General features: G+C 41.4%; 1 protein-coding gene across 3 annotated transcripts in view; it reads left to right on the forward strand.

Annotated features, from left to right (window-relative positions):
- The window catches only part of AGPAT4 (1-acylglycerol-3-phosphate O-acyltransferase 4), a 78,341-nt gene that overhangs the window by 30,178 nt on the left and 23,037 nt on the right, over positions 1–25,126 (forward strand). For all 3 annotated transcript variants that reach the window (XM_032102485.1, XM_032102484.1, XM_032102486.1), the window contains 3 exons: positions 11,300–11,469; positions 22,300–22,461; positions 24,623–24,776. In XM_032102485.1, the coding sequence (XP_031958376.1) occupies positions 11,300–11,469; positions 22,300–22,461; positions 24,623–24,776 (486 nt within the window). The remainder of the gene's footprint in view (positions 1–11,299; positions 11,470–22,299; positions 22,462–24,622; positions 24,777–25,126) is intronic.

Here is a 25,126-nt window from a genome sequence, read left to right on the forward strand (position 1 = left end):
GCTGCATCCAAATTGGTGAGTCACATGGATCCTGTGTGTCTTTCATTCTGAGAAAGTTGAGGCAACAAAGGTGGTAAAGGTAATTCAGAAAGGAATAAAGCTAAATTCAAGGAAATGACTTGCAATAGGGTGCCTTTTTTTTCTGGGATTTCTCTACAGTTTTGATCAGTTTTATCATGGGATATATATTTTGGTACCTGGTATACTTTATGTAATATTGTATGCCCTTGTTAAATCTTGAAAAGTTTCCTTTTTTGTTTTCTGTGGTGCCAGAAATACTTGTGATAAAGTTGACAGAAATACCAGTAGTGCATATGCATATGATTTTGTGATACTTCTCTACTCCTGACACATGCGTGACTTGTTTGTATGACAGGCCTTTATTTTACTACTGCTGTGACAAGTCAGATTGTGCCTTTTAAGAGAAGCAATAACTGTTTCTCCTGTACCGACTTGAAATGGTGTGTTTGGCTGCTACTCTTCATAATTTGCAAAGCACTGAATAGGAAAATGTCTTGGGTTACCAGGGAAGCACAGCCTGCATTTTGTAACTTCCAGAAGTTGTCTTTCTGGAAAATGAATAGACGAGGGTAAACTTGGAGCCTGTTGATGACGCAAGGTTTCCATGTACTGTGTAAGCTAAACCTCTGTTTTCTAGGAAGATCATTCAACACAAATAGTTCTAAGAGTACAACACTGTTGCTTGCAACAGATAGGAAAAAATAAAAAGCTTATTACCTCTTTGTGCAGAATTTTTGCCATGTTGGACTGAGCCACTGGGACTACATACCAGGAAGACAGTAATGCTTTTTTTGTGGATACCCTTTCAGTTTGAGCAGTGAGAGGTTAGACAAGCAAACGGTCCATTTGCATCCTCACCTGCTGGAGCACATGATCTGCAGGCTGTCTGAGCAGGTTGCAGTGTTCCAGCAGTGGATTAGTTTTCTAAAAGCTTTGAGGAAAGAGAAATGCAAGCATAATCAAACTAAATGTGAATTGAGAGGCACTAGTGTCCTTATGTGTGGTGTAATATTGTTGTATACTTTGGGTGTATGTCTGTCTTAATAGAATGTGCACTTTCTGATGCGTATTACATTCTTCAGTGAGAAAAAGGGGGGATTTTTGTATATTTAGGTATTTGGATAACATCATCTTGAAGGGTTACAGACTGCACCCAGGACAAAAATCACAGCTTAATACTTGATAGGTATATCTGATCTGTAGTAGTTTATTTTTAATTCATGAAAGCCATTTGTTTGATTTGTAGTTTCTGACCTTATTGTCCCTCTAAAGAACATTTTGTGAAAGTCACTGATAGGGATTAAGAAGCTAAAATAAGCACTGGGACATAGCTCTTGTCTCTCAAGACCTCACGTGATGAGATGCTGTAAGATTACAGGCAGAAAGAGGGAATTCATAGAATGCAAGTGAAAAATGAGTAATGGTTTTGTTCTGAACAGTGTTCTCAGTGATAGAGGTTCTGTGGTTATTCACCATTAACTCTGATGATACGATACAGGTACTTGGTCTGTTTTTTCTTCCATTACTGAAATTCAGATAGAATATCTTGTGCATAAGAAGACTGAGTAGAAGTTAGATGACTTGACTTGAGTCTAAAAAATGAATCGTTTGTAGCATATTATATCCAGAAATATGTAGATATTTCTCCTGAGCTTACCAGTTACCTGAAATCAAAAGCCAAATTTAAATATTACTGGAAAAGTACAGAAACCTTAGAAGCCATTAGCCCTGGTTTTCTTGTTCTGCCATTCTGCAGACACCATAGTTCCTTCTTTTTATGTATTTGCACCTCTGTGAAATGTAATTCTTGATAACTAGAGGCTTTATTTAAAAACATTGTAGATTTTTTTAGGATGTAATTTACATTTTGTTCCGTTTCCTGATTCACTTTTCTTCCAATTCATGCTGGAGATTGCTTTCTTTGGCAACTCATAGTTTTTTGTATCATCAGTCAGTTTTCTCAGAGACAAAATAGTGTCTCTTCTTGTCAGTAGCTGAAAACGCAGGTTAAACATGTTGATGGCATGGATTTAGAGCAGCAAGAATAATGGGATTTTCTCTCTTGTTCTGAAATGCTTTCTTTCTAAAGCCGAAATTTTTGATTTTTGATTTGAAACTATGGAGGATAAACTTGCTGTATATAGAAGTTAAGGCTATTGCAAGATCACATGCAAGAAGGAGAAAAATTATGTGAGACCGGGTCTTCTTACTAAATATGTGGATTAAACATGATTCACTTGAGTCAAATAACTTCCCTAATGCATATGGCAAAATAAAACCAGTCTCATGAGTGTGTGTACTTCTGTTGTGCATGAAAGCATGAGACTTGAGTATGGACAATGCTGGTTGCCCTATAATTAAGAACATGCTAATGACTCATGTCAGAGAAGTCAACTGTGATTCAATAAATACAAGACTGACATCTATTAACTGGTTCATGTTTACTTATTTGGATACTTGAATTTTGAAGTCCTGGCCTCCTGGAAGGTGATTTTCAACAGAGAACTCCTTTGGGAAAGGTTTCTGTCTGGTGCTACCCTGCTTAAACAGGAGCCTTTGCTCATTGCTGCAAGATACTGCTTTCCCCCTGGTCCAGTGAATAGTCATTGCAGCCTGTGGTAGCAAAGTGTTTCTCAGGCTGCAGTGTGTATCTCAAGCAGTGATGGAAGAGAGGAGAGAGGTCTGTAAGGCAGTCTGTTTGGAAAATCTCACTTTTTTTCCTAATTACAGAAAATAGGACTAGAATGGAGTTCTTGAATCATTGACTTTCTAGCAGTGATATAATGCAGTCTTCTTAAGATGATTCTTACTCAATTTACAGAGCTGCTAAGCATTTTTGTCTGACAAAGTAATCAGAAGAATCTTCAGAATATTGGATGCCTGTATTTTCAGTCATTTTAGACATGGATGTTCTTGTGCTAGTGGTATTTAGCTTAAATTGTTCTTCTTCCGTACTGTTAACTTTCCTCATCCATAAGCCATATTCGTGGGGAGCCCACCCAGTCCTCTTCTAGCATTTGTTTGAAAGCTCCAGTGAGCCAAACTTTCCTCCTTTTGGGTTGTCCTGATAGCCCTGGTCTGCATCTGCTTTGTTTCAGTGTTTCCTTCCTGAGCATGGATGTCTGGTACTGGTGTGCTGCCCCAGAGATTCTCTCAGTGCAATGCGTGATTCCTTCTCTCCAGGAACAAACATCCTAATGCCATCTTTTTCCTTCTTAGGACTTTATAATATGAATGGAGCAGCAATGTTCAGTGGCAAAATAATGTTCCCAGATAATTCTCTTCTCTGTCATTTCCAAATTATGAGGCTCTATTTTTATTAGTTCTGCAAGATATGATGCAATGATGTGTCCCATCAAAATTAATTCCATTTATGTTACCTTACTTTTCAAGGTCATCTAATTCTTAAGCTCTGTTCTGACTTTGTATCATCCACAAAGTTTATTAATAGGAATTTCTTTTATTGTACTACGTGAACATTGCCTGGAAGTATTAGATTTGAAGTCCCTTTTTTTTTCCTGGCCTTTCTGGTATCACCAAAATATTTGAAAAGAAACTGTAGAAATTTGAATACCTGATGGCAAGTACTTGTTCATTTATTTGGTGTTTTATGAGACCAGATTTATAACCACTCTGTAATTACTAGATTTGATTTTTTGATTCTATTATTTTAAGATGGCACTTACTTAAGCTTAATGTAGGTCACCCTGCCTTCATTTAAGCTTCTGTTTTCGGATTTAGACAGCAATATTCCACCCTAACCATACAAATGAGAACTGGAGTACATCATATGTAATGTTCATTTAAGCTTCATTGCTTCAACAGCTTCATCAGTGGGACACAGAAGTTACCCTGGGGGTAAGGCATGATGTGAGGCCATACTTGAAGTCATGACAGGAGAGAGATGTGTGATGGTGGTGTTTTGCTTTGTCCAAGGTGAGTCTGTGTGCCAGAATATGAAAGTTGTTTGATTCTCTCTTTAGAAAGTGGTTGCTGTGCAAGCCTAAACTAATCAGATAAGGGCTATCAAGTGCTGCATTACTGGTCACTGCAGAGCACTTAACACCTTATTTTAAGTTTTCTCACCTACTCTTTCCAAGTTTCTTCTCTCAGCACTCATCTCTTCTGCCTGTCTGTGCTTGTACAGATGAATGTACTAGGCTTCATCATTTGTACCTCAAATACTGAATAATTTAATAAAAAATATAATCTAATATTCATGGAAATCTGACACCAGCTACTGCTCACTGAGATAAGATGTTTCCTTCTACTAAGGACAGAGCAAAAATCTTCATTATATGACTTACGTACATTTCTTATTCAGAAAATCCGCTTCATAGTGCAGACCCCACACAGCAGTTGTGACATAACCACTTGAAGTATAACTCTCCAGAGTATAACTCAGAGTATAACTCTCCAGAGTTCCTTCTGCATCCTAACAAGCCCCCTCAGCAGAACATATTGTTGATGTACATGTGTCATGGGGTAACACTGTCCAGGTGCCAAGCACCCTCCAAAGCCTCTCACTCACTTCCCTCTGCAGCTGGACAGAGGAGGGAAAATTCAGCGAAGTGTTCATGGGTTGAGATAAGAAGTGAGAGAGAGATCACTCATTAAATACCATCACAGGCAAAACAGGCTCAACTTAGAGATATGACGTGAATTTATTACTAACAAAATCAGAGCAGGATAATGAGAAGTAAAATAAGCCCTTAAAAACCCTTTGTCCCAGCCCTTCCTCCTTCCCAGATCTACCTCCTACCCCAGTGGCACAAGGAGACAGGGAATGGGGGTTATGGTCAGTTTATCACCCGTGGTTTCTCCTGCTGATCAGGGAGAGGAGTCATTCCCCTGCTGCACCGTGGGGTCCCTCCCACAGGAGACAGTTCTCCGTGAACTTCTCTGATGTGAGTCCATCCCACAGGCAGACAGTCCTCCCAAAACTGCTGCAGCATGAGTTACTCTTCCATGGGGTGCAGTCATTCAGGGACAGTCCCTCTCTCCACAGGTCTCCCATGGAGTCACAACTTCCTCTCAGGCAGGCATCCACCTCCTCCATTGTGTGGCTCCTCCACGGGCTGTGGGTGTGGTGGGAATTGTGAGAAGTGCTGTTTGTTAGACATCATGAAGTACTGTGACAGGCACTGTCCTCACGGTTAACCAGAGGCTGCAGCATGTCTGGTCTTTACTATTTGGGATGATGTTGTCTGGCTAAGCACAGTTGGGAAAGGGTTAAGGAAAATGGATAATGTAAAGGATTTGTAGTCAAAAGTATTGTTTTTATTAGACCAGTTGTGACATACCTGAAAAACTGGAAAGGAATTGCATGCAGAAAGCCACCCTCAAGTTTAAAAGAGAAATTGCAATATTCAGATAAAATTCAGATTAAATTGAAGGTTAATTTATCTATTTACCCATTTAGCCTGTCAGAGGAAAGAGAGTTGGTACGTATGTATTTAGGGAGAGTAGGGATACAGAACAGACAGTGACAGAATTGTCTCTGGAATACTATCATGTAGGTACACAGGCATTGTGGAGGTGACATAAACAATAGCTTCATAATAATCCTTTCCAGCTATCTTCTGACTGGTTTTAGAGTATTTAGAGATTAGGCTGTTTCTGAGAGGAAGCAGAAGTTACTCATATGAATCCACCAACATGGAAAACATATATGTGTGCTCAGGACAGATACGTGTTTCTTCTTCTCAGTTAACTTTCTACCTTAAGAGGGTCAGTCGCTTCTTCCCACAAGCTTCTCAGGATCGCCCGCTAGCTGGGGTTGGTAGCTTTAGCCTTCCTTTCAGGCTGTCATCTCCCTTCTACTGATAACTAATTCCCATGAAGAAGTGAATGTTGAGGTCTCCATAATAAACCTACTGATCATAATGTACCATTTGTAACAGTGAATGGTTTATTCAAATAGCTTGGAAGGAACAGTATTTTTTAAAGATATGCAGGCTTAAAATAATAAAACCTACAAGTAGGCCAAGGATGCATAAATTAAAAAATAATTTTTTGGGGGGTGTGTGCATGTGTATAGGAAACTGCTAAAAAGAAAGCACTGGAAGGAGACTGGTGTTCCTTTTGCACAGTGACTTGCAGTGAATGAACTGTAACCATTTGTTCTTTGCTAAGCAGTTCTTCTGTGCTGCTGCTTCTGCACAGAGTAGAAAAAGCCAGTGGTGTTTCTGACAACAAGAAACCACATCCGGAAGAGGTACAACTGCTTGATTTCACACCCCTACAAAACAAATGTTGGTGTCGTAGGAACTTGCCAAGCAGCATGTTTCTTTCACTGTTTGTTGGACTACTTTGATAAGCATATGCTATATTGTCCTCAGTCATTTGTGGCAAATGCAGCACATTGCCTGTGTTGGAATGTATGATTGTTGAAGAAAAGTACATTAAAATAATTTCCTGCAAGCAAATGCTGAAATGAACGTGACTTGGAACCTGAATATATGAAGGGACTGTGCTGTGCTTATCTCTGTCCTTGCAAGCACATCCAGTAACTTACTGTGATGAGTGAGGAATTAAAAGTCACCATTTCTTCCTTCCTCTCTTAAAAGCACAGCCATGTAATTAGTTGAAGTGTTATTCAAAGGAGTTGCTTATAGGATCTTCATGGAGAATGGGGCAAAAATCTGCAAAACCAGACCTGAAGGCAAGAGAGAAGGGTTTTGCTTGTTTGTTTTTCTTTTTAAATTTGATTCCTCATAACCCCTCCCTGCCTTCAGCCAGCACTTTTGCTGCAAGACAGCTTCAAGGGAGGGGAAAACAAGTCCAAAGATACCAGTGGTTTTGCCACCAGCTGCGGTAAATGGTGGGGGTAGGGAATGGGGCGTGGTGGTGGTGCTAAGGAAAGAGGGGGCTGGATTTTGGTGTTCTGTTTAAGCCCACAAAATCACAGAAAACCACAGAATTACAGAAAACCAGTCATCCTAAGAATTTTCCTACAGGTTGAAGACCAGGACGTTTGTCTGGGAGTGAACCAGATTACTCCATTATAGCTTGTTGGTGCAACACCTGCATGGAAGAGAATCTGAAGCTGGAAATCTGATGCCTTGTCTGTCTGGGCTCCCTGAATGACCTCCCACTGATCTTGGGGAAGGGGGAGAGGCATTGCTTGACTTTCCAGCTGCAGGGTTTTTTTCCCCCCAAGAACTAGTTTTGGTTCCCCCTCACAGGAAAGGTGGTTTTTTATAAAAATAAGTTACTTTGAAAATTTTTCCTGTAGACATGTAGCAGTATTCCATCTCTGAGCTCCAGTTTCATGTACTAATCAATGCAAGCAGAATTCCTGCCTTCAAGTTTCCCTCATAATTACTTGCAGCTCCTGCAGAGAAGAAGGAAGTAGAGACCAGAAATAAATGCCTGGTGAGGTTAGACAGCGGAGTGCAACACTAGAATAGCCTGTGTAAGGAATACTTGGAAGTATTTTGAAAACCTCTCAGGCAGTTTTGCAGGTAATGTAGTAGGTGTCATTCAGGGGTTTAACCCTGTCTATGATACACAAAGGGCTTTTGAGTAGTCTAGGGGAAGATACAGACTTGCTTTTCTTAGTTACCTGTAGACTTCATTCTATGAAAAATGCTTGGGAAGTGCACCTAATAGGTGTAGTCTGAAAATCTGGAAAGGTAGTAAGTTATTGCAAGTCATTCTCTTACAGACAGGCATGGACTCTAGGCTATGCTGTCTGTCAGTCTGTCTTAAGCCTTATTTTTGCATTTTTTAAAACGCTTTCCCCAGTCTTCTTTGCAATGCAGTCATTCATCATGCAGCCATTCACCCTGTCTGCTCTTTTAACTGGTGGTCACAGCTTGCCCACTTGTCTTTCTTTTATTTGTTTTGGAGAGTTTGCTGTGCTTTTACCATGTATTCCCATAAGAATTTTCTGAGTTTTTTTTTCTTGTGTTGCCTTGATAGATTAAAGAAAATGAAGAGATTAAAGGAAATGAAGAGTGTCATGGAGGGAAGCAGCTCTGTAGCTCCTTAAATAGTTATGCACGTACTTGAGATCTTCAAATTATTGTACGTTTTGAGTCAATACAGAGTTATGCTTTTAATGGCACTTTAAAATAGGTAATTAATAGTTAGTCTTGTAAGCAAATGTTTCCATGGTTTATCACATAATCACAGAATGGATGAGGTTGGAAGGAACCACAGTAGGTCATCTGGTCCTTATCAAGAGTAGTTAGCTAAAGGAATTACTAACACCTTCTACAGAAAAACAGTGTTAACTGTTTTAATGACTCATTCTTGCAAAACTTTGAGGTGGAAGTCTCAATAAAGTCTGTGTGTTTCCCTTCTTCCCTTAGATGTTATTTTTCATATAACGACTTATAGTTCAGCTCTGCCTTGGAGATTTTTTTTTCTAGTTACTTGTTCTAGAAGTGCAGGCATTGAAGCAACTCAGATTTGTGCAGTGAAGGGCTAGAAAATGATCTACTCTTGCAGGGGGTAGGGATATTATTTGAAACAGGATGAGGGGGTTTTTTTTATTTCAGAAAGGTAAAAAAAACCTCAAAATTTGTAAGTACACAGGGTACCCATATTAGGTCTTTGAAGTCAGATGTGGCAGATTTCTCTCTGCCATCAGCTTCTTCTTGAAATGCTCTGCAAGGACTCTGCCTTCAAAGCAGGGAGTGGAGATTTCAAGTTCCTTTGGTTTTTCTCTTTCCTTTGCCTTAATTGTTTGAAAGTGTCACTGGAGGAATTGCTTTGAAAGGTAGGAACCCTCATTACGTGCTTAAATATGTATTTATCAGCTCAGTTGTGGTGTTGAAACTCCAAAACCTCATCAAAGGGGGTGTGGAGAAGCCTTAGAAATCTTAGACCAGCCCTGGTTGGGAGCAAAAGAATCTTTTTTTCTTCCCAGTATGCAACTGATTTCTGCTTATTCAGTATGACTGGTGTACAAAGGAGGAGACTTCCTCTGATCATCTGTGTCCTGTGAAGGGGGGAAGGAGAGTGTGAACGAGTGACCTTGTGTGGCTAAGCCACCACAGCGAGTTGCTGGGTAATAAATTTCCGTGGAAGGCTGTGGAAGTAAGCTGGTGACACAATGCAAGAGTAGCACAAACTGACACTACTTATCATTGCTCGAGATCCACAAGGAGAAAGGAGGCTGGGAAGAAGGTGAAAGAAAGAGTAGGGAAGACGAGGGAAATAAACATGTTAAGAAATTAGAGGCTGGCAGATGGTATTTACTGTACTTAAATACAACGGTGTTCAGTGCCTGCTTTGTGTTTCTGCAGCAACTGCCTGAGCACACCAGTGACAGATGGCATGTGAGGTGAGGGATGGGGACCTGTTTCTGCAGTATTTATTCAAACAAAAATCCTGCTCATGTGAAGCCTGAAAAATCAAAGTACATCTAGAAATAATTTTGCCTATGCTTTTTTGGAATGTATTTGAAACTGAATATATAAAACTGAAGAGCTCTATGCATGTGGCACACCTGTATAGTGAGATTCATGATATATTAGTAGTTTTGTTCAAATTCCTTAGGAAAAGACAAAATAAATCCACACTTGAAGTGGAATGACTTTTCTCAGGTAAAGTTGGCTCTTCTGTTAAGAGAGCCTTACCATCATCATCTCTGCCTTTGTTTGTTTGTTTGTGTGTGTGTTTTTAGGGAATAGATTTAATGGCAGTAGGTGTTAAAAAGAAGGAAAGTCATGTGACAGTCATTTTTTTCTCTTAGTTGGATTCTTAGTTAATCAAAAGATCTAATCCTGTCACTAATTTTCTTTATTGTGTTCCGCCCTAGGATATGACTGTGGATTCCATAAATGTTTGCAAATTACATTGTGGCATGGGTTGTTTTCCCTCAGCTATTACTCAATTTTGCTGTGTTTTGGGGAGCGAAGGGCTTTTATTTCCAATATAAATCTAATAGAAAGCTACACCCTTAGAAAGTTGTAACACTGAGTGTGTTTCACAAGGCAGCTCTTTGTAGGGGAAGTCTTCAAGGTATATGCTTCTGTGTCTTCATAGCTGCCTCACTGAGATGTGGATATCTTTGGCTTTCACTGGAAAATTAGTTTGCAGTCAGTGAAATCTGCCATTCCCTGGTTAGCATATGGCAGTTCAGGACTCCCTCCACATCTCAGGCTATTGTTTGATGCATAATATATACTTACACTGAGTAATACATACTTCTGCTTCAGTAGTAGTCACCTTCCCTGATTAGAAATAAGCAGGTGGACTGACAAGTCAGTCATTTATCTGTACCATAAACATACTTTTATCATATTAAGGTAATGTTATCTTAATCAAATCAAAAGACATTGTCTATTAGCCTGGCTGTAATACTGTTAGATAGAATTCATTCATGTCATTAATGCCTGTTCTTCAGTGTACAGCAGAATGTCATCCAAGAGCTTCAGGCAGTTAATTTTACTCATGATGGCTGAAAATGTGAACTTGTTCCTGGCTGGTTTCTGTTTTCTGTCACTAGTTGTGACCAGTAGGGGACTAAAATGGAAAGGAATTCAAATGTGTTTCAAAGGCTGGCCTGGTTTTGATCTTCCCTGAGGTGAATGAGCATTTTTGGTGCCTTCAGGCTTGTTTTAAGCCAGGAGAGCATCTTGGATGTCTCGTCCTTCCAGCAGAGGCATTCACGTGGCACAGCTCTGCTCTGAGAGGGAGATACGTTTCACTTAACAAAGAATAACCCCTTGCATTAGACCTTTGCTTTGGTTCAGAACTTCCATGACAGCTTTGACCGGAAGCAAACGTGTCCCTTAAATCCTCTTCTTTTCAGTGCTAGACATGCAGCTTTCATTTAGTCCCATGGTACCCCCAGCTCAAGACATGGGTTGCTTGAGGAGAGCCATTGCTTTTAGATTTTCTTTTTCCATCTCCATGGAGATAGAGCTCTCTGAGCTTCTTGGCTTTACTGACTCACCTCAACTTCCTGTGCCCCAGACCAGAGTGATTTCGCTAAATAAAGGTTTGATTCACAAGTCTTGTGGTCAGACTTAAAGTTCCAAGCAAAACAAATACAAAGCCTACAATACAAGCCTGTGCTTGATAATGGGATAAGCAAATAGGAAATGAAAGGCATATGATAGTCACTAGGATACTGCTGAGAAACCACTTTCCAGCTTGTAAACACAGCTTAGCTGTGTTTTAAACAGCCCTCTTGCGTGTTCTTCATTACAGCCCTTTCTTTGCCACCTGCCATTGAGGTGACTGATGTTTTCAACATGTTACTAATTTGTGGTTTTGCATATACTGTGTACATTCACGTATTTCTTGTTCTTTGTTTCAGAGATGGTGATGTTGCTGGAATGGTGGTCAGGCACCGATTGCACCCTTTATACTGACCCAGAGAGTTACCACAAGTACGGGAAGGAGAATGCCATCGTAATCCTTAATCACAACTTTGAAATTGACTTTCTCTGTGGTTGGAACTTTTGTGAGAGATTTGGGGTCTTGGGGGTGAGTTACTTAGTATTTAAAATAAATCTCCTTGGATGTGAAAAAAAGTCCAAAATAAGTTAATTGTGTTTTTGAATTAATGGATCCGTGCTCAAATTTCACCCAGCTGCTGTCCAGAATTAGAGGTGAACCTAAAGCAGTGCAGTACAAGTATGTGGAGACAGGATGGCTTGGGAAACCACAGAAATTTTAAAAACATTGCAGTTAAAGCTGATGAAGAAGATATTTTCTCAACCTGTGGAGATCATTACAGTTATTACTCTCTGTGTGCTTACTAAGTAACTATTGCAGTTCATTGTGCTGCAGAAAAATGAGCTATCCTGTGGTTCTTTCCCACTAAATTACAGAATTTGTTCGCTTTTTCCAGTGTAATCCTACAAATCCACAGATAGAGTTTGAATGATGTAGCCTGCCTCTCTCAGAATGGAAGAGCAGCCATCTTAAGTGAAAGCAGTGACCAGCTAAGAGCTAGTAAGAGATGGGGGAGGAATGAGTTATTCATTGTTGAATACACTGCTACATTAAGCTAGGAGTTCATTTGCGTTTGTTTTCAGGGATGCTTTTTTGTTTCCCCTGTCAGATCATGGGGATAATTCAAGGCCCAGCCTAAATCAGCCTGACTTCATTCTGTGGTGGTGAAGATATTCTCTGTCTATAAAGGATTTAAATAAGGGTTCCTCCCTCATAAGAAAGAAAACTAATGACTCATTTTGGCAGCGTCCTGCAGCATCCTTCTAGCTTTGATACTGCCACTGTCAAAAGTCCTGACGTGGATTGTGTAAACCTCTGATTTTTTTGTGGCCTTTCCTTTGGACTCTGCATTTTCTGGACTTTTAGGCACCACTCCAGTCACTTTCATATTACAGTAATGGCAGTCTGTTTAACAAAAGCATAAAAAGGGGCCTTAAAAGTGGAGGAAAGTAAACCTAAGCATTACAGGCTCTTTTTGTAACCAAAATGGCTGTTGGCTTCTGAGTAACACTTCTACCATATTACCTAGGACTTTGGCACAGAGCTGGAGGATGGGCTGGAACATAGGAGATGTAGGGAAATCTGTTCCTAGCAGGCAGATGTAAGTGCAAAAAACAGTGACTCTGTAGTATAGTCTGTCTAATTTTGTAAGCCAAATGGCCTCAGTTCTCTGAATAAAGCTGTGTTTTTGAAGGCCAGGTGCTTCTTCAGAAAATACCAACGTAGAAAATGGAATGATTGTTTCTGTACAAAGTAATAGGGGCCTACAAGGTCAAAAATACCTTGTTTTACATTGTTGCTGTGTGGTTGAATTGAATCTCATTACATGCAATTTTTTTTTTATGGTTTTCCGAGTTAATCAGGATTCTGTTTTAGTTTTTTATGTTGTTCCCTACATGTAAGGAAACCACAACATAGAAACAACTGTTGAAGTTACTGTGCTGCACTGAATATATTTTTTCCCTTTTTTTGGCTGCTTGCATTTACTACTCAGTTTGCATTTATGCTAATTTTAGGATTATTTTAGGAGCTGATATATGTTGGTTGTTTTTTTGCTTTTTTATTTTCTAACAACAAAACAAAAACAACAACAACAAAAAACAACCAAACAAACCAGCCAAAAACCAACACAAAACTATTTCACTCCTGAGTAATGTACTGTGGTTTTTCTTCCCAGAAACTGTTCCTGGAAGAAGTTGTTTCCACACGCTCTCATTTGCATAAATGTCTTTACTCAACAAAGCAGTGCATTTCCCTCTTGATGCAACCAGCCGAAGTTCATCTTAAGCCATGTTATAAAAAGCGTAAGGAATGGAAAATGCCAAACAGTCATTTTCCTAATTGGATTGTCTGTATTGGTATACTGGTACTTGTCTTGGGTCAGTGCAAGGGTAGGTGATTGTGCAGTGATGGGGAGTGTAGGTTGGTTTGACTTGTGCTGCCTTACATGAGTTTCCACTGTGCAAAGTTTTGGGGCATGGTGTGGCAGCACAATTAGGAATGTAAGAACCATTATGTTGAGGGCTGATGTTTAGGAAAAGAGTTACAGGAATGAGCCAAGTATACAGAGAGCTTTCTAAGGTGTCACAGCCTCCAGTGTGTTGCAGCTCTGGGACTTTGTGAGCCAATGGGTGTTTATATTTAATGATGTTTAATTGTATACTCCGTGAACTTTCTATGCAAACTTTGGGTATCGGCCAACACCTTACTCAGCTGATCTCATGTCTACTGCAGCTGAAAAGGAAATCTTGCACATGTAGTCTCCTGCATCTATTAGGATGTTTGTGTACCCTGTTTTGCAATGTTTTAGATAACCTCTCTGTCTCTTTTCTGCCTTAACTAATCCAATGAAGAAAGGAGAGATGACTGGGGAGGGTGAAGAGGGAAAAGGTGAAGACAGCTTGGAGCCAAAGGAGTTGGAACTGGCTGTGCTTGGCTGCAGCAGGCAGACAGAATGCCTTTGTTGTGACATTCAGCTGTGCCCTGCAGCTCTGGCAGACAACAGTAGTGCTCTTAAGAGTGTCACAAGCATGTGTTCAAACTCTCAGTATTTTACAGCTTGAACATTTCTTTAATGAAGCCATTAAATGTTGTAATTTTTTGCTTAGTTGTCATGGTTTAACCATCCAGGCAGCTAAACGCCACACAGCCACTTGCTTACTCCCTGCCCCCCATGGGATGGGGAAAGAATTGGGGGAGGGCAAAATTTGGGGGTTGTGATAGAGTTTAATAGGACAGAAAAGGAAGGGGCAAAAATAATGATAATGATGATGGTGGTAAAAGAATCAGAGTATATAAAACGAGTGATCCACAGTGGAGTTGTTCACCACAGTCCCGTTCCTGAGCAGCAGCCCGCAGCCATCTTTCCCCGTGGTTTATATACTGAGCATAACATCATATGGTATGGAATATCCCTTTGGCTAGTTTCAGTCAGCTGTCCTGCTGTGTCTCTTCCCAGCTCCTAGTGTCCGCCAGTCTACTCTCTGGCAGGGTGGTGAGAAGCCAAAGAGTCTTTGATGTAGTGTAAACACTGCTTAGCAACAACTAAAACATCCATGTGTTACCAACATTATTCTCATCCTAAACCCAAAGCACAGCTACTGGAAAGAAAATTAACTCTATTCCAGCTGAAATCCAGACATTGCTTTTGTTTATTTGAAAACAGTATTAAACATCCTTAAACCTATCTTGTCCCTTTGGTTCCTAAAAAAAGTCTTTCCCTTTTGAAAACTGCCCTTCCTGGTCTTAGTTGAAACATTCAATCTGTGCATTTGTCTGTTCCTTCTTTTATCTCTTGTCTCCTGGACTGACTTTTTCCTTAAAGCCAAATTGCCATAATCTCTACAGGTTTATAAAGCTCTATCAGGGTGGTTTCAATTTATCAGTGTTGGTTTGGGGGGGGGTTTTTTGCTGTTTTTGGGAGATGGAGTGGAAGTGGCAGAGTCTCTTGCCTGTTTTTAGGTTTGTGAACCTGAGTGTTGTTCTAAGGACTGAAATCTTGCACTTGTCTGGCATGAGGTTCTCTGCTTTCATGAAGGGTTTTTACTGGCTGTGGAAGAAAATTTAGCAAAAAGAACCAAAGTGCTAAGAATTTGAGAAGTATGTGTGAATAAGAGGAAAGAAAAAGAATGACAGTTCTTACATTTATTTTACTTTTAGGTTTTTTTCATTAGTATGCTACTTTTTGGAGAACCCATTGAAAAGACAAGGACGCACAGGGTTGACAGTACTGAGTAAGAGCCAGAGATCTGTTCATTTGTAGTGGAGAAGGAGAAAATCCCATGAAGAAGCAATGCTATGCTCGGTTTTACTCTTGCAAGTTGCTGTAGCTATTGAGAATCTTGCTAGCTGTTGTTGGATTCTGTGCAGCTGGAGTTATAGATGTGTAATTCTGCAGCACCAAAACGTACATGATTTTGTCAGTTGTTGTTGGAAAATAGAAGGAAGCAAACTTCACAAAAACTAAAAGTCATGAGGGATTTCAGGAAAACCTGCATTCAGCCCAAACAATCATTCACTTACATCTCTATTCCACTTGTGGGGTTTTTATGAAGGGTTCTTGCTGTTTTGTTTCCGGTCCTTGACACCGATCAACCACCCGTACCCGCCTCCTTGTGCTGCCAGACTTCAGTGTTGCATGCAGGATGGAGGGTGCGTAGGGATCCTTGATGTCAAGTCAGCATCATGCTGCCATGGGCAGCATGGATGTCTGTGGGGACAGCTGAATCCTGCCTCCTCCTGCCACAGAGGATGTGTTGTATGTGTTGTGGATGCTCTGTTTTTCCACCCCGTGCTGGTGCAATGGCTGGATGGGATGCTGACTCTGGTGTCTGTGTGTTGCTGTGTTGTGTAAATAGAAGCGTGGTCTTGGTGATAGGTCCCTGCTCTCTGCTGTGTCCTTCCCTTTTCCTGTCTATGACATTCCAGTCCTAGGATTTACCTTATTAGTGGGGTCACTAGCCACTTCGTCCCCATTCAAATGCATTAGTAGCATTTAGTTTCTTCAAGGTGTGTTGCTAACCATCCTGTTGAAAAAAGACCCGCCAGACACCAGAACTTAAAATCAGGACGTGGGCAAGTTGTGAGGAGGGAGGTGTTATTCAGGATTCTCACCAAAGGCACTTTAATATGCTCCCTGCCTTGATTCACTGCTTTGTTGTTTGGTCTGATGAAGCAGCAATAAAATAGCTTTTCTAGTAATTTTAATAACCATTTGTCTGAGATGAAGACATTAATATTGGCAAAAATTGTCTGCGCTTTAAAGCTAAACCTGCTGGTTTTAACCTTAACTGTCTGTTCCATATGTCAGGAAACTTAATTTTGCTTAAGAGTTGCTTATGTTGAAGCTGTTGGAAAAAGCTGAGTGTGACCTTAGATGTAGGTGTGAGAAGATGCTTTTTTATGTTATTGTATGGGACTAATAGGTGTGTGAGCACAGTAGTTTGTGTTCTTTAGTTTGTTTGTGCATTTTAATATATTATTAGATTTTTAAATTAGATTTGAAGTGGTAAAGGGACAAAATCGGGCTTGCTAGAGATAAGTCTGGGGGTGGCATGCCAATGCTTGAGAGGTGGTGTGCTAGTGAGGTTCTTTGGTCTGATGTCTCCATGGAGGTGGAGGATGTCAAAGCTGCAGCAAAAGCAGGAGGGTTGTTGATGCATTAGAAGCCATGGAAGTGCCTGATAATGGTCACATAGAAATTGGGACTTCTCCCCAAAAAAATGGTGCCAGGATCAAGAGCCCAACTGAAGTGCATCTGCACCAATGCACATGGTGTAGGTAATAAACAGGAGTTGGAAGCCATTGTGCAGCTTGAAAACGATGTACCTGCAGTAACAAAAACACAGTGGGATGACTTGCACAACTGGAATGCTGCTGCAGTGGATGACTATGAGGTCTTCAGAAGAAATAGGCAAGCTCTGTGGGATAGCCCTGTGTGTAAGGGAGTGTTTTGATTGTCTAGATCTGGACAGTGGTGATGAAAAGTCAAGTGTTTATGGGTAAGAATGGGGGGTAAGCGAGCAAGGCAAATATCTTGGTAGGAGTCTCTTACAGACCACCCATCCCATGATGAAGAGGCAGAAGGAGTATTCTATAAGCAGCTGGGAGAAGTCTCACAATCAGTAACCCTTGTTCTTTTGGGGGACTACAGCTTACCAGACGTATGTTGGAAATACAACACAGTGGAGAGGAAGCAGTCTTGGAGGTTCCTGGTGTGTGTGCAAGATAACCTCTTGATACAGCTGGTGAAAGAGCCAGCTGGAGAAGGTGTCCCACTGGACCAGCTGCTGTGGTGTGGACACGTGCACTCTTCTGAGTAAAAAAAACTGGCTGGATGACCAGGCCAAGAGAGTGGTGGTGAATGGAATTAAATCCACTTGGCAGCAGATCACAAGTGGTATTCCCCAGGATTCAGTTTTGGGGCCAGTCCTGCTTAATATCTTTATCAGTGATCTGAATCAGGAGGTCAAGGGCACCTTCAGTCAGTTTGCAGATGACACTAAGCTTGGTGGGAGTGTTGATCTGCTGGAGGGCAGGAAGGCTCTGCAGAGGGATCTGGACAGGCTGGATCAGTGGGCCAAGGCCAATTGTATGAGGTTCAACAAAGTCAAGTGCCAGGTCCTGCACTTGGGTCACAACAATCCCATGCAGTGCTGCAGGCAGAGTGGCTGGAAAACTGCCCGGTGGTAGAAGATCTGGAGGTGCCGGTCAACAGCCACTTACCATGATCCAGCATGTGCCCAGGTGGCCAAGAATGCCAGTGGCATCCTGGCCAATATCAGCAATAGTGTGGCCAGCAGGACCACAGCAGGGATTGTCCCCCTGTACGTGGCACTGGTGAGGCCACACGCTGAGTGCTGCGTCCAGCTCTGGACCCCACATTACAAGACGGACGTTGAGGTGCTGGAGTGTGTCCAGAGAAGGGCAACAGAGCTGGGGAAGGGTCTGGAGCACAAGTCCTGTGAGGAGTGGCTGAGGGAGCTGGGGGTGCTTAGCCTGAAGTAAAGGGGGCACAGTGGGTATGTTATTGCTCTTTACAACTCCCTGAAAGGAGGGTGTAGCCAGGTGGGAGTTGGTCTTTTCTCCCAGGTAATAAGTGATAGGATGAGAGGAAATGGTCTCAAGTTGCGCCAGCAGAGGTTTAGATTGGAACATTGGAACAGGCTGCTCAGGGAAGTGCTTGAGCCACCATCCCTGGAGATATTTAAAAGACGTTCACAGACATAGCACTTGCGACATGAGTTAGTGGTGGACTTGGCAGTGCCAGGTGATGCCAATGATGGTTGGACTTGATAATCATAAGGGTCTTCAACTGAAGTGATTCTGTGATTCTAAAATATGTAGCTGTTCTTGTAGGCAGATGAAAGTACTTTATTATTTGCATTTATCACAGCATGTTAGCATGTGCTTGGGCACATATCTTCCAAAATATTGCTATGTTACCTTTCCAACATGGAGAAGTTTAACTCAATATGAAACCTGAGGAATTAGGAGCATAACTAAATTTCTGGAATGATGGCTTTGAGGGACTAAAGAAATATACCTTGTCATCATGATGTCCCAGAGAGTTTAATATGAAGGAGTGGTATATTTCAAAAGTAGAGCAGTCAGAATCATCAAAAGTATGTCAGTGCTGAGGGCAGCCTGGGGAGAAAATAACTTACGAGGCAAATTGCTGCTGCTAATGGTTTTCAGCTACAATTAACTTGTTTTAAAACTGAGGAACAAATTTTGTGTGACACTTTCAGCTTGCACGTTGATTTCATGCTGTTTGTTGTGTTCTTTAAACAAGAAGTGTTGAATAACTGAGGCTGGACATGTAAAATCAAGATTTTCTTTCTTTGACAGCATAGTTGGGCAAATGCACTACAGCAAGCTTGTAAAAATACTTTTTTAAAGTGATGTTGGTGCAGTCATTCACAAAAGGAGAATGGGTATTTCATTTGAACAAACTTGGCCAAAATAAATTAACCTGGATTAAAACATTAGTATTGTAGATAAGTTGTCCCTGTCCAGCAGTAATTTCATTAAACATCTGTTGAAATTACACAGTTCTGAGCACTGAAAATGTTTGTCTTCCTTTAAGAAGGCATCTTATGTGGAATAAATGAGCACTTTTTAATGATTATTTTACTGTTGAAAAAGCTGAATTTGAAGGTTATTGGTAAGTGTCACATATTTACCAAAGCACTTTAGTAAGGGAGAAGTTAGTGGCTGAAGTCAACTATAGTTGCATTTTTCCCCCTGGTATTTTCATGGGAGCTGTGCATGGGTAGATGACTGAAACAGTTGTAGCTCTAGTTATTGAAGGAGAGATCACAAAATCACAGAACATGCTGAGTTGGAAGGGACCCACAACGATCATCAAGTCCAACTCTTGGCTCTGCACAGCACCACGCCCAAGAATCACACCAGGTGCCCAAGAGTGTTGTCCAAGTTCTTGAACTGTCAGGCTGGTGCTGTGACCACTTCCCTGCAGAGCCTGTTCCAGTGCCCAGCCACCCTCTGGGTGAAGAACCTTTTCCTAATATCCAACCTAAACCTGCCCTGACACAACTTCAGGCCATTCCCTCACATCCTGTCACTGGTCACCACAGAGAAGAGATCAGCGCCTGCCCCTCCTTTTCCCCTCATGAGGAAGTTGTAACTGCAATGAGATCTCACCTCAATGAGATCTCCTCTTCTCCAGGCTGAACAGACCAAGTGCCCTCAGCCATTCCTCATACAGCTTCCCCTCAAGGCCCTTCACCATCCTCATTGCCCTCCTTTGGACACTCTCTAATAGCTACATATCCTCATATTGTGGCACCCAACACTGCCCCAGCACTCGAGGTGAGGCTGCCCCAGTGCAGAGCAGAGCAGGACAATCCCCTCCCTTGCCCGGTGGCAATGCTGTGCCTGAGGCACCCCAGGACATGGTTGGCCCTCCTGGCTGCCAGGGCACTGCTGGCTCATGTTCACCCTGACATCGACCAGGACCCCCAGGTCACTTCCTCCAGTGCTGCTTTCCAGCATCTCATTCCTCAGTCTGTATGGCAGCTTCTGAGGGGAGGCCTAATGTATTCCTCCTGCACAAGAACAGTCTTGCCAGCATAATGCACTGAGGAGTTTCCTTTCTCTAATTCTGTCATTAGCCTTCCTTCTACTCCTAGAACAGATGGGTGCATAAAATAGTATGAGGTGATTTAGTTTATTTTTATATTCATCTAAGGAGTCATACTCACACGTGTCTGAAAGAGCGCTCTTAAATTTTAAAAATGCATCAGCACAGTAAAAGAATAAGAACATGCCCCGGGGAGGAGTCCAGGCATCTGTTGTGCTTTTGTGGTTGTACCTGTGCTATGGAACACCTTAGCTCACAGTATCATTTCTTGGTTTCACTGAGGGGGGTGTAGGAAAGCAATGACAACTTCTCTCCTGCCTCTTGTGTAACTCATGCTCGGCTTAAAATATGTAAAGCAGTAGAAAATAGGTATGGTGAAATAATCATTTTAGCTAGCCTTTTGGATTATAATTCCTGCATTTTAAAGTCTGCAGGAGGACTATTACATTGTTCTGACACTGTGCTCTGGAGGCCTTGTGCACTCTATGCAGGGTACACTTAGATTAGTTTGTGGTAGTTCTTATGATACTGAACACTTACTGTAAATAAACTTTAAGAACATTTTGAGGTTTCTCCTCTTTTGTGGTGGGGTGGTGGTGACAGGCCTGCTGTTGGCCTCATTGTGCTGGAAAGTAGTAAAAGGAGAGCCTGTTTCTCTGCCCAGTTTGGGGAGCTGAAAGAGGAGGCTGGGCTCAGCGTTGCTGCTGTCATGTAATAGGGACTAATGTAGAACACAGCTCAAAACTGAAATTACTACAGCTGCTTCTCAGGGGAGCAGGGGGTTTGGAATCCTGATCTGAGCCCATCACTGAAGTTATGAAATTCTCAAATGCTCAAGAGGGAGCACTTTTATTACAAAGCATTAAATCATTTGATAGAGATGGTTCCTGCATTTTTAGAAATGGAACTGTCATCCTCTGTTCTGCTTCTGTGTAACAGTTGCTAGTGAAGCTGTGTGATTTGCCTTTGCCTTCCAGTCTTAGGAGCTTTTAGATAGCTTAATTATTTAAGGTGTTTTCCTTCTCAAGGGAGGAGAGCAGATAAAAAAAAATGAGCTGAGATAAAGAATTAGGTCAAGTCTCTCCCTGTAGCAGCCAAATGAACAAGAGTGACTGAAAAAATAAAAGTAAATATTTTCTGTTGATGGTAACTTCTACCAGTAAGTAATTTCTAGTCAAATGCCATGTCCTGGAATCCATCTAGGGCATTTTGATGGGCTAGTTTATAATGATACCATGGTCAGAAACTGGACTGTAATTACCCCTATCTGTCTTCTAAGGAAATGTCACTGTTTTTTAAGAAATGCTGAAGCAACAATTTCTATATGAACACAACACACACGTGCCATTTTATTCATTAAATAACCAAGTGAAATGTAAGATAGCTCACCAAGGTAGGCTGGCTTGGAAGACAGGAAAGGAGCCCATGGAATCAGTTCTCCTGCCCTAGGGGATGTTACTCTGAGATGATCACAAAGTTAAATTCTGGAGTAGGATTAATTTACAGAACATGTTGAATGCTTGATAAATCACAGCCTTCTTGTGGAGTGTCTGGACCAGTCACTTCAGTGTCTGTCACACCTGTGAGACAGGAAGAGTGCTTTTTTGTTTTTTTCTACTCCAGAAGCATACTTTGAAGAGAAATTCACTACTGTAAGTATTTCTGCCCTTTCATAAACAAAACTAAACACAAATGAAGTATTCTTATTGCTGCTGTTGTTTCTAGTTTTAAGTTTCTTCTGTTGGTGAACCATGTATGCATAGCATCAGTATGTTCTGCTGCAATGGCTCTGAGATGCTGCTTCTCTCTTTTTTCTTTTTTATTTTTTGTCATGAGATGCCCCTGCTTTGGGGAGAAATATAGTTTCAAGGTATCTTAAAGGAACTTGAGCTGCCAATGCCAGAATCTGCTTGAATTAATAGTTTTGATTGATATGGCTTGGGTTGTTTGCATGGATTCCTCCATGTTTGAAGGAATTTGGCTTCCCTTTTGGATTTCAGCATTTGGGTAGGATAGAGAAACACACACTCATATATAGTTAGTTCTAGAAGTCTTCCATGCAGATACCTGAGATAAGATTTGACTGTTCTGTCATACGAGAGAAACTTATTTTTGTTTTGCTTTCATGCTGGTGTTAAAACTGGGTCTGGTCAAAGTGAATCGGTATGTTAGTGTCTAACTGTGCAAGTGTCGTACCCACAGTGAACTCTGAAGTGGTTTAACACTGTTTTACTTGTTTTGATTCTGTCTTGCAGAGTTCCAAAGTGCTTGCAAAGAAGGAGCTCTCCTACATGCCTATCATTGGCTGGATGTGGTATTTCCTAGAGATAGTCTTTTGCAAGCGCAAGTGGGAGGAAGATCGGAAAACAGTTGTACAGAAATTGCTGAATCTCCGGGACTACCCTGAAAACTTTTGGGTGAGTGATGACTAACAAATGGAGTGTGAGGTGCCATAGTGCTTGGCAGGAATAAGGGGCACAGGCAATATGTGATGCTTACCAGGTTGTTCCTGAGACTTTGATTCATTAACTTCCTTGGGAGTATCAGGAGAATACTCTCAATTGAATTCTCTCTGGAATTTCCCATGTACCATGTTGTCTGTTTTCTTCTCTGTAGTATGGAGCCCTGCAGATATTACTGCAAAAATACCTGCACTGTGATCCACTCAGTAAATTTTGTGGTCCTTTAAATACAGGAGCTGGATAGGGGTAGATGCAGGGGTTCATGGCTATGTAACAGATGCATGTAACAATGTTGTATTGAAGCACATCAGCTATATTCTTTACCTAAGCTCCCCTCTCACCTTAGATTGCAGAGTTCATACTAGTGTTTTTTCCTTCCTGTGATGCTGTCATTCCTGTGAAGGTGTTTGGTTGGACATGGCCTAGTAGAAGTGGAAGCCACCTGATCGGAGAAGTGGCCCATTGGAGCCATCAGCTGTGTTCCAGGGAGAGAACTGGTGTCACTTTTCAGTAACAAGAAACTCAATTTTTGCATCACCATAATTTTTAGTATTGACCCCACCTGGCATTTCCTTATCTGAGAATGAAAAGTCTTTGAATTTTTTCTCTTCTCAGAAATCATAAAAATTGTAGTTCTTCTGAGCTAGTGATGGCAAGAGTGCAATTCGGTTAAAGAAATGGTGTCTTAAGCAGCCTCCCTGGTCCCTACAGAAACTATTGCTGTTTCCTCATGAAGATGTATATGCTGTATTTTTCATACTCTGAAACAAACTTCTTTTTTTAATTGTCATTGATTTAAATGAGTACTAAGCAATCAAAACTAATTTCTGTGCTTCAATGTTTAAGTGACTTCAGTGACAGGAGGTCTAGCAAAGGGGTGCTTCTGCGGTTTTAGTTTCACTTTCTCTCCAGAGATTTGCCTGTGCTCTGTGACTTTCTATACATGTAGGCAGTTCAACTCTAATCAATGAGCACAAGCCACCACCATCCTGTAGATACTCCTGTAGAGTGATTGCTAAAAAGGAGCTATACCTGTGTAAGGGAGATAATTGCTGATGCACACCTGGAGTTACTGCAGTGTGGAGTTTTAATTTCTTTTTGTAGGATGACATAATGTCAAAAGGCACAACAATAGCACCTTGGAAGGGTAGACAGGCAAAGCGTGCTAAGTGAATTAGGGAGGTCCTCTCATCAGTTTCTCTATGTCTCATCAATCTGAATAACACTATGCTTGCGATACACGAGGAAAAGCACTCTTGGATGAGCTAGAACTGAAGCTGGCTGCTCAGCTAGTTTCTTCAATCTCTCTGTCTTTTTTGGCTCCATTTTTGCTATGGTTATGAGGACTTACTTTGTGTGATTTGGCAGTGCTCTCTGGTGTGTTAGTTTGCCTTCATGCTTGGCAGAAAGCAGATGAGCAAGTGTTAAATCTCCAAAGATCTGTGTGCTCTCCCCAGCCTGCCAGTGGCAAGATTGTAATTATTCATGTCTGAGCACTTCCACTGTATAGTTCATAAGAGCGTGAGGCTTTCAGTTGTCCTGCATCTGCTGCCTTATGTCTGTTAACAACTCTCTCATTGGCATCAACTGTCTGAAGTTGTCCATGGACCTCGTGTGCCATAGGGAAAGCAAGCAAGTTGGAGTGAGGGCAAGCAAGTTGGAGTGAGGGCAAACAAGCTGGGCACTGAAGCATTTCCTAGAAATGTGTTTGGTTTATACACTTAGCAAGTTTTAGATGCTGTGATACTTGAACACTTCACCATCAGAGATTTGCAATGGGAGTATGTTCTGAGTGTTTTCTAACAGCTCATTAGAGATGGAGTGACTCATTTAGAGAAATCAAGTCATTCTGATGGCAAGTAACAGAGCAGATGTTAAAGCCTAAAGGCTGAAGTTCAAACTGGATGGCAAGTTTGGATTTGGGGTTTTGGGGGGTTTTGTTGGTTGGTTGGGATTTTTTACTTCAGTCAAATAAATTACCTAAATGTGTATGTGGCTACACCTGTCCCTGCGAGCAGTGTTAATTTGGGCTCTGCTGGTGAGAATTAGAGAGACCTCTGCTCAGTCAGCAGAAGACCTGAGCTTCTGTCTAACAGTAGTTCTCTCTTGGTTTTAGTTCCTGATTCATTGTGAGGGCACAAGGTTCACAGAACAGAAGCACCAGATCAGCATGCAGGTAGCCAAAGCCAAAGGTCTGCCCAAGCTCAAGTACCACCTCCTGCCACGAACGAAGGGATTTGCTGTCACCGTGCAGTGTTTGAGAAATGTAGGTAAGGAAAGTCACAGGGGACAATGCTAAATGGTTATTTCCTCTAACTGCTGTCAGTTTGCCATGCTTTTCTTTTCCCTGTAGCGTGTGTCCTAGCAGAAAAATCCTGGGATGCTTTCAGACTGTTTTTTCACTAGCCTTTGGTCTTAGTAACAAAATCATAGATCAGTTTGTGAGGTTGGTTTTGGTTGGGTTTGTTTTGGTTTGGTTTTTGTGGGAGTTTTTTTGTTTGGGGTTTTTGGGTTTTAATTTATTATTGTTTTGTTGTGTTAAGTGTGACTTTGTGTTGGGGAATCTCAATTGCGTATTTTGTACCCATTGGTACATATTTTGTTGTGTATTTTGTACCTG

Source organism: Corvus moneduloides, chromosome 3 (assembly GCF_009650955.1).
Source record: "Corvus moneduloides isolate bCorMon1 chromosome 3, bCorMon1.pri, whole genome shotgun sequence".
NCBI lineage: Eukaryota > Metazoa > Chordata > Aves > Passeriformes > Corvidae > Corvus > Corvus moneduloides.